Below are 19,462 nucleotides of genomic sequence, written 5' to 3' on the forward strand. Positions count from 1 at the left end.
AGTTTTGCAAACTGACAGTGGCATCTAAAAAAAAACGTCATTAAAACAAAATTGAAACATCTATGTATTTTTATCAATTTGACAAACTTTTATAATATTTAATACAGATGTCCATTGAATGCTTTAAGCACTTTAAAGGCTGTGCCATTGTGAACTTTTACGTAAATAAATTAAATCCGTGACGTATTGCAGCAAACAATGAATAGTTTCGAACTGTCATGTCTATGACGAAGCACTTCGTAAGCAGATAGCCTAAGGAATATACTAAGCCTCCAATGTTAAACATTTTCCATTTCGCATAAACCTTGACATCCGAATCAATTAGCTTTCAAAAAACATACAAAAGAAGGGATTTTGTAGATCCTCTGTTGTTCTATCCCATGAAGTATAGCCATAGCCTTAGAAGATCTACCCTATTTTCAAACACCTTCGGCTTTTATCAATATCTACAGAAAATTTACCTTTTGTATTACGGTTACCTCTTACCTATTCTCTTTGTGTTGAATATTTTGTCCTGGACGTGCATCCGGTCCCGTTCGTCCAATCGTCCAATCCTCCATCGACATGATAAAGGTTCGCCTTTTGATTTAGCTTGATAGGCATTTTGGTCATTTGCTGTAAAGAACACACCATCAATCCAAAACCTTCCTCATCCAATTTCATTGATAATTATTATTGTTCCCTCTTTATGTCTCACAGTCATTTCATGGTCTTTCAGTTAATTAATCTAATTATCTTTTGTATCTCTATACTTTCAGACAATCATACGCGAAATGAATCGCCTCGGAATGATGGTCGACCTGTCACACGTGTCTGTTGGCACAATGCGTGACGCGCTTGAAACCAGCGAAGCTCCTGTGATATTCTCTCATTCGTCAGCCTATGAACTGTGCAATTCCAGTCGTAACGTTCAGGATGACATTCTTCAGTCGCTGGCCAAAAATGGCGGCATGGTGATGGTGAATTTCTACTCGAGATTCCTATCGTGCAGTGATAATTCTACCGTACAGGATGCTGTCGGTGAGTAATGTGTTCCTCCTGCTCCCATATATCGTTTTCCTATTTTCCATCAGCTCCTCCTCGTACATTATTTTGCTTTCTCTCTTTCTGCACTTCTGAAAATTACATGCTAATTTAAGTTGATGTTTTCTCTTTCATTTTCATTTTCATTCCTCGTCGCTCGATTTTTCTTTGCTGGATGGTGCTTCTACTCGTGCCTGGGCTTGTGCTCCTGCTCGTGCCTCATTTTGTTGCTGGTGCTGCTGCTGGTGGCGTTGGCGTGTGTACCCTATTCATTGCGTTCACATGGTGATGATTTCCCTGAATTTACATACCAACGATTTCCTGTGGGCGATTTTCACCATCGATGATTTCAAACGAACGAAATCGTACGGCTTGGCTTGGCTCTTGGCTTGCTCGGCTGATGTGTGGCATCCATTTCTGCTGAATTTCTCGTTTTGTGCAAAATCACAATTAACAACATTCGTCTTGGGTATAACGATACACACAATTGGAATTGGAATTGGAATTGGATGGTGGTGGAAAATGGTGCTGGCTGGAAACTAAATACAAACACATATCCTTACAAATATCCTTGGGTGCAGCGCACATAAATCACATTAAGCAAGTAGCTGGCATTGATCATGTTGGGCTGGGAGCTGGATTTGATGGAATCAATCAGTAAGTACATTGATACATACATACATACATATAAATGCATATTTCTGTATTGCTATAATATTTTGGTTTAAGGGTAGGTACCTACTACGTTACGTATACCGCAATAACATTATATCTAGCTTATGTTTAAGGTCGTAATTTATGTATATTCCGTTAGACAGATGTGCTATAACAATTTACATGACCTTGAGGGTGTATATTGCTCGTATCTCGCTAAATGAATATTTTGCAATACAATACACATGGTGAATTGTGTAATCTAGGAAAAAGTACAAGCCTAAACTTGGTGAATTAAAAGTTCAAACCTATACGAGAGTATACGTTTAAAGTTATTGATGTTTTATTTATAACGGTTGGCTCGGACATAGTTTAAGCTTAAAGTAATAAAATTAGATTTTTAATTCCCAAAATAAAAGAAATTAAAGAAAACAAAATAATACTCCGCGAATTACAATCGGATTGCACCGAACTGTCAAACGCAATTCGCGTTCCACATGCAATCCACACAAATTATTTTGCAGGTTCAGGTGACTTAAGTGACTTGACACTAAGGCAAGTTTCTAGTATCTGATTGGAAAGCTGCCAAAACAATGCCTTCCAATAAAGACAACTTTATACGAAAGTTGTCTGCAAGCTAAGCTTAACTATTCTTTAATTTATTTACTTTTTGCACAATTCCATTTAAGGTTTTCTCTAAAAGGGTTCCTTCTCAATTTAAAAAAGAAATAAGTAATATTATATTAATATTTGTGAAGTAAAGTTCTGAATTTAAAATTCATGACACTTGGAAAATTAACTAGTTGCCTTGGTCAAAATGTACTTTCAAAGAATGAATAAATGACTGTAAATGAAGTCCCTTATGTTGCCTGAACCTGCCCATTATACTCCGCGAATTGTAATCTGTTTGTATCGAACTGTCAAACTCAATTCGCGTTCCACAAGCAATCCACACTTCCCTAGCATCTAAAGCACTATTCATATGAGCACGACCAACGACCAACGAATGAACGAATATTCGTCGATTTTGACATTTCTTTCACATGAGAGTTTTTAATTCGTCGCGAATGAAGTTTGACAAGGAGCCACAGCCAAACACCATTCACCACTGAAACCAAAACCAGAATTATTTTTTAAGGTTAAATACGTGCGATTATTTTATTCGTTGCGAGTGTGGATAATGTGGAACGCGAATAAACTTTGACAGTTCGTATCAACTTAAATTTTTTTTTGCGACGAATAAGTTTGTTTTCTTAAATTTATTAATATATGATATTGAAAAGTGAAAGTATGCACCATACATCAAATAAAAACTATATTGCTATCGTTTTGTTAAGAATTTGTGTGGAAATATGTCTTGAAACGTAAATATATAAACTCACATTTTGTAATTCATTTGTCGTTCGTTGGTTGCGCTCATGTGAATACTGCTTTAACCCAAAAATGCGAATTGCTATCTTATTGTATCGAACTGTCAAACTCAATTTGCGTTCCACATGCAATCTACACTTCACACTTCGCTAGCGTCTTAACGAAAAATTTAATTCTAGAAATGTCATAATGGACGATTATTCGTTCTATCGTTGGTCGCTGCCATGTGAATAGTCCTTAATGCAAGCAAGACTCTATTGACGTAACATATTCCCGCAGAAAATATTGAAGCGGCGATGCTTTTAAAATTCACTACAAATGAAAATTGTTAATCTTATGGTACAAATTATAAACAAAAGCCGGACACAATCTCAAACCTCCGATCAAATCAAAATATTGATGACCCTGTCGAATACTCTAGACATTATCAATCTTCAGTTTTCGATAAAACCCTTAGAATAATTTATCATCTCAAATCCACAAAATTCTCAACACCTCACGTACATTACTTTTAAAATGATTTATCTCTAGACAAATAGTAATGAGTTAAGTTTTTCAATCTCACCAAAAAACCAAAAACAAAAAAAGCCCCATAAAAGGTTTTAACTTGAGAATATTTGATTAAAGGTATTCTCATTTATTTTAACCCTCACACGTTTTAAATCATCTCTTTCCCACTTGTCTGCATGCAAAAACTTATACCAACTTTCTGTAAGCTAAGGACCGCAAAATGATAGAGGTGATAAAGCAAAAAGCCTTCGGTCATTACCTACCTACCTATACTAACTTCAAAAGTCGTCGTTTTGTTTTATTTCAAACCATCATTCAAATACATGCATAAACTTTTTGGCCCAAAAATGGTTTAATATTAAAATTCAACATCGTTTTCTCTTTCCCTTTATTTTATTTAACTTAGTGTTTGAATTCTTGGAGTTTTGAAAAATACCGAAAAGAGACAAAAAAAAATGTTTATGTGAATTTCTAAGTAATACGAAGCTAAGGAAAATGTTCCTTTATTCAATTTGAGTTTCTAATGAATAAGTATATAAGTTACGTAACCCATGTCAGGACATCAAGGACCATCATCAGCTCTAGGTTCTTAGAATATTGTCATTTCTTATTCATGATACCGTCTTTCATTTTTATATCTACATGTAATATACCCACGTGAATTTTCCTCATGAATTTATATTGAAAAAAATAAAATTTTACTTTCGTTCATTATTATCGTGCTCGTAGAATACGTAGAAAAATATAATAACCGACGCGTCAGACTGCGTAAGTGTGCATGGATAATTTTGTCTACCTTAGTTTTGATGGTAATAATAAAGTATGAGGCCCAGGCCCCCACTGCACTGGAAAGCTCTGTTTTTTATGTGGGTTTTTGTTCTAAATTACTTTTGGCTTCTGAAGCGAATCGTAGATACTTTTTCTTTAAATTAAACGTTATTTTTTGTTAAAGCATTTAAATAATTTGACAATATGAAATGATATTGGGCAGGTTCAGGCGACATAAGTAAGGCCAGTTTCGGGTATTTGATTGGCAAGCTGCCAAAAAAATACCTTCCAATTAAGGCAACTTTAATGGAAAGTAGACTGGAAAGTTAGTAAAAGAAAATCTTCCTAACTATCAAGTCAAATCTTTTTCTATCAAAATGACAGTTGATAATGTTTTTTTCATTCAACTGAAAGCTGAACTTTATTTCTCTATGATTTATTTATTTTCTACACAACTTTATTTAATGTTTTCTGTAAAAGAGTTCCTTATCAATTTGAAAAGGAAAAAACTATTGTTTCTCTACAATACAAAATACAAATCGTGGTGGTATTGAAGCTTGCTTGAGGAGTGTTTTGAAAGCAGAAATTTTGTTGGTACTTTTTGTACTATGAACTTAAAGTAGAGATTTGCGAAGTAAAGTTCTGAACTTGAAATTCATGACTCTGGATAAAGTAACTATAGTTGCTTCGGTCAAAATGTACGTTCAAAGAATGAAATTGACTGCAAATGAAGTCCATTATGTTGGCTAAACCTGCCCATGGGATCTTTAAATTATAGGGTCATACATACCTTCAGTTAGCTTTCGCTAACATTTGACACCTGACAATTTCAGCTGTCATTTGAAGTGTCATGATAATACTTGAATGTTTGCCATTTATGGTAATGGAAATGGATATATTTAACAAAAGAATCTTTTTAACATTATTACAGCTAACTACTATAAAAGAGAAGATTCGATTGTAACTAGTTTTTGTTTATGATCATGGTCGTCATTATAGAGAGACTAAGCAAGCATTGCTAAAATAATGAAACTTTTTGAGCAGAGTTAAGGCGTTACTGATGTTTGAAGGCCTGGGCATCATGCACGCTCAGCCAAAATATTGCTACCGTAATTGCAAGTGCTCTTGATGATACGAATTAATTGATTTCCCCCCAACCTTGACAGCAATTGAAAGTGTCATATAACTCCTATATGACAGAAAATTGTGGTTTCAGCAAGTCAACCAATATGACCAATTATGGCTAATTTATGTGAAAAGTTTCCTGGTCACTCAATTTTAAGCTTTGGCGACGTCAATCAGACACCAAAATCATGTGCAATTGGAAAACGTGATACCAAACAAATATATTTTTGGAAAAAAAAATCAAATCCACGTTTTTTGTAATCAAAAAAATTAAAAAAACTGAATTTGTCACCTCAAAAATGAAAACGAATGAAAATTGATTTCATCTCAAAAACAATTTTGTGCAACGAACAATAACGTTTTTAACATCTGGTAAAATGTTGAGAAAAAATGAATAGACAGTTTTCTTACATAAAATAAAAACTTAACAAAAAAACAATACTAAAACTTGGTAAAAATTTACTTTCGACTCAAATAGCTTTTCAAAAATTAAAAATATTGTCTCGATTTAAAATTTCACCAAAGCAACAACGAATTTTGACAATTTGAATCTGAAATTGTTCAATCGGATTGAATTGAGTTGAATCATCTTACACAGACGGAATGAAAATGATAGTCAACTATCACCTTAGCCAATTCCACCCCTGCTTCAATAATATTTGATGATCAAAAAAGTAATTGTTTTTATTTTTGATTTAAAAAAAAATATTAAACATTTTTTTCGAAATTCAACACCTCAAAAACGGGTCATCATTTTTTTACAAAATTGAAATGTAAAACGTGGTTTTTTTAAAGGTAAATAACTTTAAGTTGACAACAATAATTTAGCAGCCATTTTGTCAGCCATTTTGTCAGCTGTCAAGTGATTAATTAATTTTCCATAGAAGTTAATGGAATTGAAAATTTTGAAATTTTTCGGCATTTCAAGGTCCTTAGAATTTAAATCAAAGATTTTCAGAGTGATGTATGTGTCCACGACGCATTTTTGTTCGTACGTTCAGGATACAATTTTCGGCCTTTTAAATAATTTGTTAGGGCTTTAGAAAATCCACAGACGGCTATGGACAATTCATTACACAAAAAATGTATAAAAGAAAACGTTTGGTAACTGCATAACTCGTGTTTTGTTGTACTATCTATCCATAGTATAGTTTTATTTTACACGAATAACAAAAACAATATCAAACAAATAACAATAGTATGAATAACACCGATAAAAGTAAGAGTAATATCTTAAGGCCCAACTATAATTGACTTAACTGAGCTTAAGCCAGCTTAAGGGAACGAACCAATACGCAGCCTTATATGTCACTAACCATAATAGACGTTCTGCTCAGTTTCGTTAAATTTCGCTAACTTTCGCGCAATTACGCAAGAGCCATTTAAATGGCTGGATCTTAAGCAAATGTCAAATTTGCTTAAGTTACTTGAATCCATTATGGTTACTTTTAGTTTTGACGATAACTTCTGATAACTTTTCGTTCGGTTTAGACATTAAATTACTTAAGTCTATTATAGTTGGGCCTTTTCGGATTGATATTGAATTTGTATTTCGTTGAGTGGTTCTGCATTTATAATCATGTGTTTTCCATTGGGGAAAAAATCAATCTATTACTGTTATTATTATTTAGTTTTGTTATTGAAAATGGACTAAGAGCTTATTTTAAAAGAGAAAGCAATAGAAAAGATATTTATGTTTTGCTATGTTTCCACCAAACGTTTATCACAGTTTAAATTAAATAAATCTTCATGGTGTTTCTACCGCACAACAAGATTTTAAAACAGCACTTTCTAGATTGCAAATAGTGTTATCTGTGTTTGTTTATTGTTATTCTGACAGATCTTCTTTCAGCTGTACCAATTTTCAAATACAAAAATCTGGCTACTGTGAATTGTTTTGTTGGCAATTTCACGCTGTACTATATATGAAATACCAAAAAACTTATAGTCTCATGTTAAGAAGCCGCGTCGTTCAAACGTTCATTGCTGCACATTAAGTCATTAGTTAGTTTTTACTTGACAAATATCAAAATATTGACAACAATTATCTTAAAGTCGATTGCTCACACTCAGTTATTTTGTAGTTTTACTTGTCAAATTTTAAAACATGAAAGCTTTAAAAGTGACAGCTGAAAATAAGCATCAATAATTGACATAAAGCAGCTTGTAGGAAATTTCAACAATTTTAATGAATCGTTGAAGCGTGTATTGCAATTATAAGTTTTCACTTCGCAAATTTCACAATATGAAAGCTTTAAAAGTGACAGCTGTCAATAATCAGCAATAATTATCATAAAGTCGCTTGAAAAAAAATTTAAGAATTTGCATACGTCATCGAAGCATGTATTGCTCACATTCAGTTATTTTGTAGCTTTTACTTGTCAAATTTCAAAACATTCTAGCTTTAAAAGTGACAGCTGAAAATAAGCACCAATAATGGACATAAAGAAGCTTGTAGGAAATTTCAACAATTTTAATGAATCGCTGAAGCGTGTATTGCAGTTAAGTTTTTACTTGTCAAATCTCAAAATATGACAGCTTTAAAAGTGACAGCTGTCAATTATCGTAAAGTCGTTTGTAAGAAATTTTAAGAATACGAATACATCGTTGAAGCACGTATTGCTCAAATTCAGTTATTTTTTAGTTTTTACTTGTCAAATTTCAAAATATGCTAGCTTTAACAGTGACAGCTGAAAATAAGTACCAATAATTTACATAAAGCAGCTTGTAGGAAATTTCAACAATTTCAATGAATCGTTGAAGCGTGTATTGCAATTATAAGTTTTCACTTCGCAAAGTTCAGAATATGACAGCTTTAAAAGTGACAGCTGTCAATAATCAGCAATAATTATCGTAAAGTCGCTTGTAAGAAATTTTAACAATTTGAATACGTCGTCGAAGCATGTATTGCTCACATTCAGTTATTTTATAGCTTTTACTTGTCAAATTTCAAAACATGAAAGCTTTAAAAGTGACAGCTGAAAATAAGCATCAATAATTGACATAAAGAAGCTTGTAGGAAATTTCAACAATTTTAATGAGTCGTTGAAGCGTGTATTACAATTATAAGTTTTTGCTTGTCAAATTTCAAAATATGACAGCTTTAAAAGTGACAGCTGTCAATAATCAGCAATAATTTTCATAAAGTCGCTTGTAAGAAATTTTAACAATTTGAATACGTCGTCGTAGCATGTATTGCTCACATCCAGTAATTTTTTATTTTTTACTTGTCAAATTTCAAAACATGACAGCTTTAAAAGTGACAGCTGAAAATAAGCACCAATAATGGACATAAGGAAGCTTGTAGGAAATTTTAACAATTTTAATGCGTCGTTGAAGCGTGTATTGAAATTATAAGTTTTTACTTGTCAAATCTCAAAATATGACAGCTTTTAAATGACAATTTAAATGTCAACAATCAGCAATAACTATCATAAAGTCGCTTGTAAGAAATTTTTACAATTGAAATGCTTCATTGAAGAGTGTATTGCTCAACATCCAGTAATTTTTTAGTTTTTACTTGTCAAATGTTAAAATATGGCAACTGTCAATAATCAGCAACAATTCACATGGAAAAAATCTTTTTTAATGTCGTAATCGTAAGTGTTATATGTTCTACTATCAGAGCTGGAACACACACACTAAGCATTGGTTTGCACAACAGCGTTCGCATTGGCAGAGGAAGTACACCTTAAAGTTTTATGTGTCATTAACGATAGATGTTGTTTTGTTTTGTCAAGTTTCGTTAATTCTTACAAATGTATGTACGTCAAATTTGTAGTTTAAGTTAAGGCAATAAGTGTTAATTTTTTAATAAAGGCAAAAGAATTAGGTGTCAGTGCATATTGGTTTTAAATTTCTGAATATTGCAATAACAGACTATGAAAGACAGAGTGTGGTAAAATATTCCACATTCTCGGAGTACGGCTAATGAACGAAACTCTGTACTTGACAGTACGACAGTTTCGTGGGTAATCTGATGAGTATTCATAAAGACGAAAGTATTACTGTTTAGGGTTTAAAAGAATGAGAAAAGAAAGTTGAAAGCAAGACCTTAATTTTACGTTTGACATCTGGGTCTGTTTGCATATAAAGAGTGTCCCAAAATAGGACACATCGGGCAAATGGCCTCCACGGCTTTGCATCCACATGCGCACTCTTTTGTTGAAATTTTCCATGACCATTCTGCATAAATGTGGCTGAATTTCGTTGATGCAGCGTTGAATCTCCTCCTTTAATGCACGGGTGGTTGTGGGTTTGTTGACATAGACTTGTGATTTCAAATAACCCCATAAAAAGAAGTCTAATGGTGTTAAATCACACGATCTAGGAGGCCAATTTTGATCACCGAAACGAGAGAGTACACGACCTGGAAATGTCTCATGCCGGAATTGAATTGTTTCACGGGTTGTATGACATGTGGCACCGTCTTGTTGAAACCACATATTGGACACATCAATATCATCCAATTTTGGCAGAAAGAACTGTGTAATCATCTCGCAATATCGAGCACCAGTAACAGTCACTGCTTGACCAGCATCATTTTCAAAAAAATATGGCCCAATTATGCCTCCAGCCCAAAATCCACACCATACAGCCACGCGTTGTGGATGCATTTGTTTTTCGACAATCACATGTGGGTTCCCCGAACCCCAAATACGGCAATTTTGGCGATTGACAAAGCCATCAAGATGAAAACGTGCTTCATCGCTTAGGATGATTTTGCTCGAAAAATCAGGGTCCATTTGTTGATGTTCAATAATCCATTCAACGAACTCTCTTCTCTGTCCATGGTCATTAGGCTTCAATTGTTGTGTTAATTGAATTTTGTAAGCATGAAGACACAGATCTTTGGTGAGTGTACGCTGTAGAGAGGTTCTTGAAATTTGCAATTCTTGTCCACGACGTCTAATTGAGGTTCCTGGATTGTCAGCAACACTCTCACGCACTGCTTCGACATTCACATTTGAACGGCTTGTTTTTGGACGACCAGTGTGTTTGGCGTCTCCAACGGATCCAGTCTCCATGGATTTTTCAATTAATCTCTTCACAGTTGACGAAGTTAAAACACTATTCCGACCATATTTTGTATGAAATTTTCGAACTGCAGCCGCCAAGCTTTCACTTTTTTTGAAATATTCTTTAATAATGAAGACACGTTGTTCTATCGTGTAAGGCTCCATTTTTAATAACCCTATACTGTTAGCTGTGAAATTGCTTTTTTTCATGGTTGCCAACACTTCACTGCACAAATGGCGGCAAATTCAAATCTTGCGTTGATTTTGGGACACCCTTTATTTGGTTCAATTTATAAATGGTCCTTAGAAATTGTAATTGAAACATCTCGTTGTTTTTGTAAACACTAAACATTTGAATAAAGCCTGAAACATTTAAAAAAAATTGATTTAATATTCTGACTCCACTTGATAAAAACCATCATGAAACCCAAAGTTCGATTTCAAGATAATTAAGGCTCCTCTTGTGCTTCATCATCATGAATCTTATTGGATTTTCAGTTTTCCCGATTGATTAATTAGAGAGTTAATAAAAACCGATTGATTTTATTTGTTTTTGAGAAATGATTCGGCCTCAGTGTGGAAACTGGAAAAGACCATTTTCATATACCACAGAAACACAAATTCCATTGCATAATTTCCGGTGTATCGAAATGAAGTTCGCCTTTTGCTGTTTGATTCAATTTTCCTTTTCGACACAGAGAATTTCGGAAGGGGGGCAGTTCGTTGTGAGCAAGAGATCAATATCATCAAATCCTCAGGATATTTTCCTGTTGAATTAATTGTATTCTTGTGGATGTTTCAACTTCAACCGCATATTGACGCTCCACCTCCGCCGCGCCGCCACCGCTTTTCAACACACCCAACATTCCACCTACCAAACCAGACAATCAATGAAAGTTAAGAATATAAAGTTTGTTCAGCTATGATGGCATAGAAGATACACCAAATGCCAGATAATATCGAATTGGCTAAGTGCTTCCGTTGAGTGGTCAGGGAAACAAGAGGCTTTGGGAGATTCTATTGAATTAATTTTGAGTTATATTTGTACGAAAATGTACATCAGCAATTGTTTACGGACAACAAAAACGTGTAGATAGTTACAGAACCGTGTTAAGTTAGTTTACACGTTGTCCTTGCTCCAGCTCTTACTCTTGGTCTTGTTCATGCTTCTATACATTATTATTTGGTTTCTTCAAGTTGGTCAGGGGATTAAGGACTTTGATTAAGGGATGAACGAAATTAAATTTGATAACTCATTGAATGATGGTGTTAAATGGATTTTCCGGTTTGTGGAGGAGGATATTTCGAATTGTTCGAATAAAATGTTTTATTTAGTGGTTGATTAAATGCAAAGTCAGAAATGTAATTATTTAGATGGTTATGTGTTTAGTGAAAACTTAAATGAGTTATTTTTTTAATCAAGATGATTGCTTCCATTGGAATGGAAACAACAAAATCCGAATTAAATTTTTTAATCAACTTTCGTTGAAATTTCAAACCAAGTTCGTTGAAATTTTTTGTTTTCTGATATTTTACTTGAGACATATAGGTACTTTATGGCAAGTTTTGCGGTCGTAAGAAATTTTGAACTTGGATTGCAATGGTAGAAAAGTTGAAAACAGTGGGTCCCCCGATTATATCCGTCTGTCAAATTTGGAAAATAAGGTTTGAAGCAGATTCGCATTAAGTGTTTTAAACATCCCATAGGAAGTTATTGTAAGCGGTCCGATTTATCGAATTGAAAATTTTGACATTTCTCTACGTTTCAAGGTCCGAAGAGTCTAAATAAAAGATTTTTAGAGAGATGTCTGTTCGAGCGTGTTTTCGTACATCCGTACGTTCAGGAAGTTTTTTTGTCGTGCATAGCTCAAGAACTAGTAGAGATATCGAGTTCAAATAAATTTTGTTACTAAGATAATAAAGCGGAAAGATGTAGAAAGTACTCTCAAGAAAATTAAATACGTGTTTTTTTACTATAACAATTTCAAAAAAAAAATGTGAAAATATTGGTTTACACGAAATACCAATTACTCTAAGTTGGTAAAAATGGAATTTCGAACTCAAATATCTTTTCAAAAACTTGAAATTATGGCTTCAAACTTATTTTATCTTATAAGACATATTGTTTTTAACATTCGGACAAATTTTGAGAAAAATCGATTGACAGTTTTGTTTACAAAAAATAAAACTTACTTACTTACTCAAGGTGGCGCTACAGTCCAGGCGGACCTGGGTCTCGACCAACATGCGTCTCCAACCAGCTCGGTCCCTAGTTAGCTGTCTCTAGCTTCGCACGCCAAGTTTGTTGGGGTCTTCACACCCCTGAGTCGCGGTCTTCCTCTACTTCGCCGTACCTCGGGATTGGATTCGAAGACCTTCCGGGTTGGAGCGTTGATATCCATTCGCTCTACATGACCTAGCCATCTAAGCGATGGGACTTTAATTCTGCTAACCAGGTCAGTGTCGCTGTACAGCCCGTACAGTTTGTCGTTATATCATCTCCTCCATTCTCCATCTATGTGTACGGGACCAAAAATCATCCGAAGAATTTTTCTCTCGAAGCATCCTTAGACGCTCTCATCTTTCTTTAACAGGGTTCAGGCCTCATCACTCAGCAAGAAGCTGCGATTTGCAAGAGTTATTCTCCGTTTTATTTCAGCGCTGGTGTCGTTGTCTGTGTTTACAGCGGTGCCTGATAGACAAAGTCCTTAACTACCTCAAAATTAAAGCTGTGCATGATGACATTTTGTCCAACACGTCGTTGTTCAGTGCCCTTTTTTGATAACAGCATATACTTGGTCTTGCCCTCATTGACCACTAAACCCATCTTCTTCGCTTCCGTCACAATGCTTAAAAACGCTCCACTGACATCACTCTTTAATCTTCCAATTATGTCAATATCATCTGCGTATCCGAGTAGTTGGATGGATCTTTGGAAGATTGTGCCTCTAGTGTTGATGGTTGAGTTTTTTACAATTCTTTCCAGAACGATGTTGAAGAAGTCGCATGACAGTGCCTCGGCTTGTCTAAAACCTTTTTTGACATCAAATGCATCGGTAAAATCTTTTCCGACCTTGATAGAGCAGCGTGCATTCTCCATCGTCATTCTGCACAAACCGATAAGTTTGACAGGGATGCCAAAATTAGACATTGCTCTGTAGACCTCTTCCCTATGGATGCTGTCATACGCGGCTCTAAAATCGATAAAGAGATGGTGGGTATCGACTTGAAGCTCCTAGGTTTTTTCCAAGATCTGCTATAGTGTGTAGTAGTGGGCTTTCCTGGTCTGAAGCCACACTGATTAGGACCTATCAGGTTGTTGACGAACGGCTTCAGATGTTCACATAATACGGCAGAGAAGATCTTATACGCAATGTTAAGGAGACTGATGCCTCTGTAGTTGGCGCAGTTTAGAGGGTCTCCTTTCTTATGTATCGGGCACACTATGCTGAGATTCCACTCATCGGGCATGCTTTCTTCCGACCATATTTTGTAGACGAGTTTGTGCATACTCCCTACCAAATAGTTCGTTTTAAATAGTTCGGCAGCGATAACTGCACTCTAGCAGCTTTGTTTGACTTAAGTTTAGATATAGCTATCTTCACTTCGTCAAGGTCGTCTAGGCGGAATTATTGATCTGCGTCGCCTAGGTTGAGTTGTTCTATCTCCCTTACAGCGGAGTTCGGTTCGTCATCACCGTTACATAATTTGGAGAAGTGGTCTTTCTATATTCTCAACATAGACTGCGGTTCTACTACAATGTTCCCCTGATCGTCCTTACAGGCTTCGGTTCGTGGCTTGTACCCTTTGGAGGTTTTTTTTAACTTTTTGGTAAAATGTACGAACCTCATTCCTGTTGTGACATCCGTCTATCTCCTCGATCGTAAGAAGCCGGTGTTCTTCTCTCTTCTTCTGCTCGTAGAGCTCAGGAGCAGCTCTGGTTCTTCTTTGCAGGTTTCGTATGCCTGTTGTTTCGCTTTGGTGGCCGTGTGAAACCGAGCACTTAAGAGGTGGCATCTCTGATGGCTCAAGGCAATGTTGCCACTGGTTTTCAATGCTTAATGCAGGCAGCCTCCTGCAATCTAATAACTTTACGAGGTTATTAGAGACTCGATCAGAAAAGGACATGGCAATCTCTTGCGATTGTAGCCGTCTAATGTCGAAACTTCTCGGGATATACATAGGCGTATCTTGGCTACAACGAGGTAGTGGTCCGAGTCAATGTTGGCCCCTCGAAATGTTCGGACATCCTGTATACTTGTAAAGAGTCGTGCGTCGTCGATCGCAATGTTGTCAATCTGGTTGCAAGTTGATCGATCAGGAGATTTTCATGTCCCCTTGTGGATATTGAGATGTGTAAACTGCGTACTAGCTACCAGAACGTCTCGCCCCACAGCGAAATCAATCAGCCTAAATCCGTTGTCGGAGGTGGTGTCGGGCAGGCTGTATCTCCCGATTGTGCCACCAAAGATGTCTCCTCCGGCACGGCACTCCCAGGCACTGCTCATATGTCTTGTCCAAGAGCTTGAAGAATATGTCTTTGGTGTCTTCATCTTTCTCCCCTGTTGGGGCATGCGTGCATATTAGGCTTTTCTTGGCGAATTTAGCCTTGATGCGGATTGTCGTGATCCGCTCGCTCACACTGTTGAAACTCAAGACTTTTTGCCTGAGCCTAGTTCCAACAACAAATCCACACCCAAATAGACGCTGTCTTTGTTCTCGGTAGCAGTCGCCGTAGTAGATATCGCAGTCTTTTAGTTTGCGTTTGCCCGGTCCATCCCATCGCACTTCTTGGATGGCTGTAATATCTGCCTTGCAGCAGGTTAGGGCTTCCTCTAATTGTTCGGTGGTCTGTTAAGGGACCTAACATTTCACGTACATATCCGAAGTTCGTTGTTGTTATTTCGTTTGCGTGTGTTGTCAACAGTGAATCTGTCCGTATCCGAGGCTTGTTGGTGCTTCGCAACATAGGTATTATTGTATGTGGCCAAGAAGTCACCCCGACGGACGGCACAACGGTGTTCACTTAGTAGTTCAACCTTACCGGAACTGTAGACGCCACCATTGATTCCATCTCGAGAATTTGTCCGCTGCCGTCTGGATAAGGAGAGGTGCCTTAGTAGAAACACCTCCCCCCCCCCCTCTCTCGTTTGCTGCTCCCAACAACTTTCAAACAAAAAACAATACTAAAACTTGGTAAAAATTTACTTTCGGATTTCAATTAAGGTCTTAAAACTCAGCGGAAACCGAACCATTATTTTGATAATACATTTTTACGATTTGGAAACGTTTTTCCGGAGTTTATTCATTATGAAACGGTAAACACATTACCAAACTGACCATAAATGAAGTGATAGCTGTCAAAAAGGACAACTCCGAAAAAAGTATTGCCAGCTTTAAGAAACAATCGTTACTGTTCCACAAACATTTTGTTTTTATTATATGAATATTTTAATCCAAAGTTTAACTTTCATTCTGTAGTAACGTTAATTCATTAAAATTTTATTAAAACAAAATGTTAAGGCTTTCCTACTAACAATTAAATTTCGATTCAATTTTAAAAAGTTAGAGGGTCTGTTTATCGATTGAATTATTGTTCATTCCTTTTTTTGATTTTGATAAGTTAGACAAACTTTTGCATGTGCTTCGCCTTTCAAAAATATAATTCAAGTCTTTATATTCAAATCAACTGTTGATTATCACGCAGTTTATCACTTTTTTATAGCCCTGATGTACATGAATATTGATTTTCTAGCAGGTTGGATTGGAATTTAGGCCCAGTCACTCATGAAACAATATTGATTGCACAATTTAAATCCCTGCGGGAAATAGCAAAAGCTACGATGACAATTTGATCGTTGCCATCACCTTCATTGTCTCGTCGCGCCGTTCACGTCAGTTGTTGTCGCTCGTTCTCGTGCTGGAAATAGCAATGGCGATGGCGCATCATCATCACTCGAATCGTTTGATTTTCCTTGACTTTTCTCCATGAAGTCTGCCATCTATCTATGTACAGTACATCCATAGCATGAATAGGCAATTTTGTGATTTTGCATTGCGCCTTTACGACCAAACAAATGACTTTTACGTGAATATTTTCTATATCCTCTCCATGTTGAATTCGATTTGTCAAATTTATTTCATCTTCTTACCATCATCCCCCCTCCTCATCCACCATTCATTGGGATTCTCTGTTATAACATCAAATTGAAAGTATTAATTCGTTTAGATGAAAAATATTTGAACTGCGACATGAACAACAATACTGTTCCGTTCGTGAGTTCAGGTTCACGATGTAAACTTCCCATAAATGTGGTGGGTTGAGTTGATGTCGTTATACCGTTGTTCGTGTTGTCCTTGACTCAAATCAAACAAAGGAAACACCAAAAAAAAAGATGATGCTTCTCGGAAGTTTAAGTCACGTTCTTGAAAAAAGAAATTGAATTAATGCATTTACGGGTGGGATAACAATAAGTTGTCGTTTAGTCTCGTTTTTTTTTTATCAAAGGAAAAAAATAAAAGCGTGCGCCATTTTTTTTCTTTTAATTCATGATCATTATCCTTGATTTCTAATTTATTCAATTAAAATTAACATTCGTGCGTGAAGGTGACGGATAACAATAATGACAGCTTTAAAATTACACACACACAAATTGAGTACAAAAAAATTAAGGCATGATTTGTCAGACACCAATGATTGTGATTTTTTTTGTAATTTGCTAATTAAATAAGTGAAGATAAATGAATTTGAATAAATAATAGTGAATATTTAATTTTGTGGAAGTAAAGAATTCAATTCATTATGTTGATTTTAAAAAAGATTTATTTAAGAAAAAATGTTTAAATAGAGTTCCAAAGTTTGTAAAGAGGAGTTGTCATACGTTCAATATAAATAACTTATTGTCGAAACTTCTATTTTACCTTTTTACTTGTACTAGACAGCGACCGCTTCATTATTTCAACCTTGTCATCTTAATTTTTGAACAAATACAATGTAAATTTATTTTATAAATCTTGTAGGTAGTTTTAATAAAAATCTTAAATGTTAATAAACCCCTCACAACAAAAACTTAAACGCATCCAAATGTATATCCATATGAAAAGGAATCCAAAGCTTTCTGCTTCACTCACTCTGCATGCGAAAATATTGAACGAAAAGCTGGTCTTGAAAAGTTCCTACATTCGTACCATTACTACAGGATTATGTTTGGTGTAAACGTAGTATTAAGTTACGTTGAAGTCCAATAACATTAAAGCATCTTGCACCTGATCTACGAACTGCGAACTGTGGATGTTAGCATATTTTGACTTTTCTTTCACATGAGCTTTATTTCTATTTGCAGACAGCGACGAATTGTCAATTTATAATAACAAGAAAAAAAACAAGATTGATATAATTTTGAGTTTAAGTTGAGTCCGAACAATTTATTCGTTGAAGTATGGATGGTATGTGGAACGCGAATAGAGTTTGACAGTTCGTAGCAATCACACTGCAATTCGTTACTACCAATTTTGTTTACAAAATTGTCTTGTTTTAGAAAACAAAATGCAAATTTTACTATCCTAACATAAATGTTAATTATTTTCTTATAATTTTGTAGTATAGTTTGACGAGACCAAGTGTGAGAAGACCATTACACTTGGTCTCCACTTCAACGATGGCAACTACGCCTTACTTTATAAAACTGTAGCCAACGTCATTGTAAAAATAAAATAACCGCAGCCAACTTCAGGCTAAAAAACGAAGATGAATTCATTCGAATTCTAGAAGCCAACCGGCATTGACGCCATATTTTTTTGTAAGATATTTTCCTGAGAAAAAAAAAACTAAATTATAAAAAACCCAGTTTAATAAACGTGTTAAGCAACTAAACTTCTTTTGTTTTTATATAAACGGTGATTTTTTAAGAGCTTGATAATTTTTTTTTTTTTTTAAAACGCATAAAATTTGCAAAATCTCATCGATTCTTTATTTGAAACGTTAGATTGGTCCATTACATTTACTTTTTGAAGATAATTTCATTTAAATGTTGACCGCGGCTGCGTCTTAGGTGGTCCATTCGGAAAGTCCAATTTTGGGTAACTTTTTCGAGCATTTCGGCCGGAATTGCCCGAATTTCTTCGGAAATGTTGTCTTCCAAAGCTGGAATAGTTGCTGGCTTATTTGTGTAGACTTTAGACTTGACGTAGCCCCACAAAAAATAGTCTTAAGGCGTCAAATCGCATGATTTTGGTGGCCAACTTACCGGTCCATTCCTTGAGATGAATTGTTCTCCGAAGTTTTCCCTCAAAATGGCCATAGAATCGCGAGCTGTGTGGCATGTAGCGCCATCTTGTTGAAACCACATGTCAACCAAGTTCAGTTCTTCCATTTTTGGCAAGAAAAAGTTTGTTAGCATTGAACGATAGCGATCGCCATTCACCGTAACGTTGCGTCCAACAACATCTTTGAAAAAATACGGTCCAATGATTCCACCAGCGTACAAACCACACCAAACAGTGCGTTTTTCGGGATGCATGGGCAGTTGTTGAACGGCTTCTGGTTGCTCTTCACTCCAAATGCGGCAATTTTGCTTATTTACGTAGCCATTCAACCAGAAATGAGCCTCATCGCTGAACAAAATTTGTCGATAAAAAAGCGGATTTTCTGCCAACTTTTCTAGGGCCCATTCACTGAAAATTCGACGTTGTGGCAGATCGTTCGGCTTCAGTTCTTGCACGAGCTGTATTTTATACGGTTTTACACCAAGATCTTTGCGTAAAATCTTCCATGTGGTCGAATAACACAAACCCAATTGCTGCGAACGGCGACGAATCGACATTTCACGGTCTTCAGCAACACTCTCAGAAACAGACGCAATATTCTCTTCTGTACGCACTGTACGCATTCGTGTGGTTGGTTTAATGTCCAATAAAGTAAACTGAGTGCGAAACTTGGTCACAATCGCATTAATTGTTTGCTCACTTGGTCGATTATGTAGACCATAAATCGG

The 19,462-nt window shown here is 35.7% G+C and overlaps 1 protein-coding gene across 1 annotated transcript in view; it reads left to right on the plus strand.

Annotated features, from left to right (window-relative positions):
- The first annotated feature begins 764 nt into the window (after window positions 1-764).
- LOC129951634 (dipeptidase 1-like) overlaps window positions 765-19,462 on the plus strand; it is a 28,923-nt gene continuing 10,225 nt past the window's right edge. Inside the window, exons 1-2 of the mRNA XM_056063879.1 lie at window positions 765-1,020; window positions 1,605-1,680. Of these exons, the coding sequence (XP_055919854.1) occupies window positions 774-1,020; window positions 1,605-1,680 (323 nt within the window). The 5' untranslated portion in view covers window positions 765-773. The remainder of the gene's footprint in view (window positions 1,021-1,604; window positions 1,681-19,462) is intronic.

This window comes from Eupeodes corollae, chromosome 3 (genome assembly GCF_945859685.1).
Source record: "Eupeodes corollae chromosome 3, idEupCoro1.1, whole genome shotgun sequence".
Classification (NCBI taxonomy): domain Eukaryota; kingdom Metazoa; phylum Arthropoda; class Insecta; order Diptera; family Syrphidae; genus Eupeodes; species Eupeodes corollae.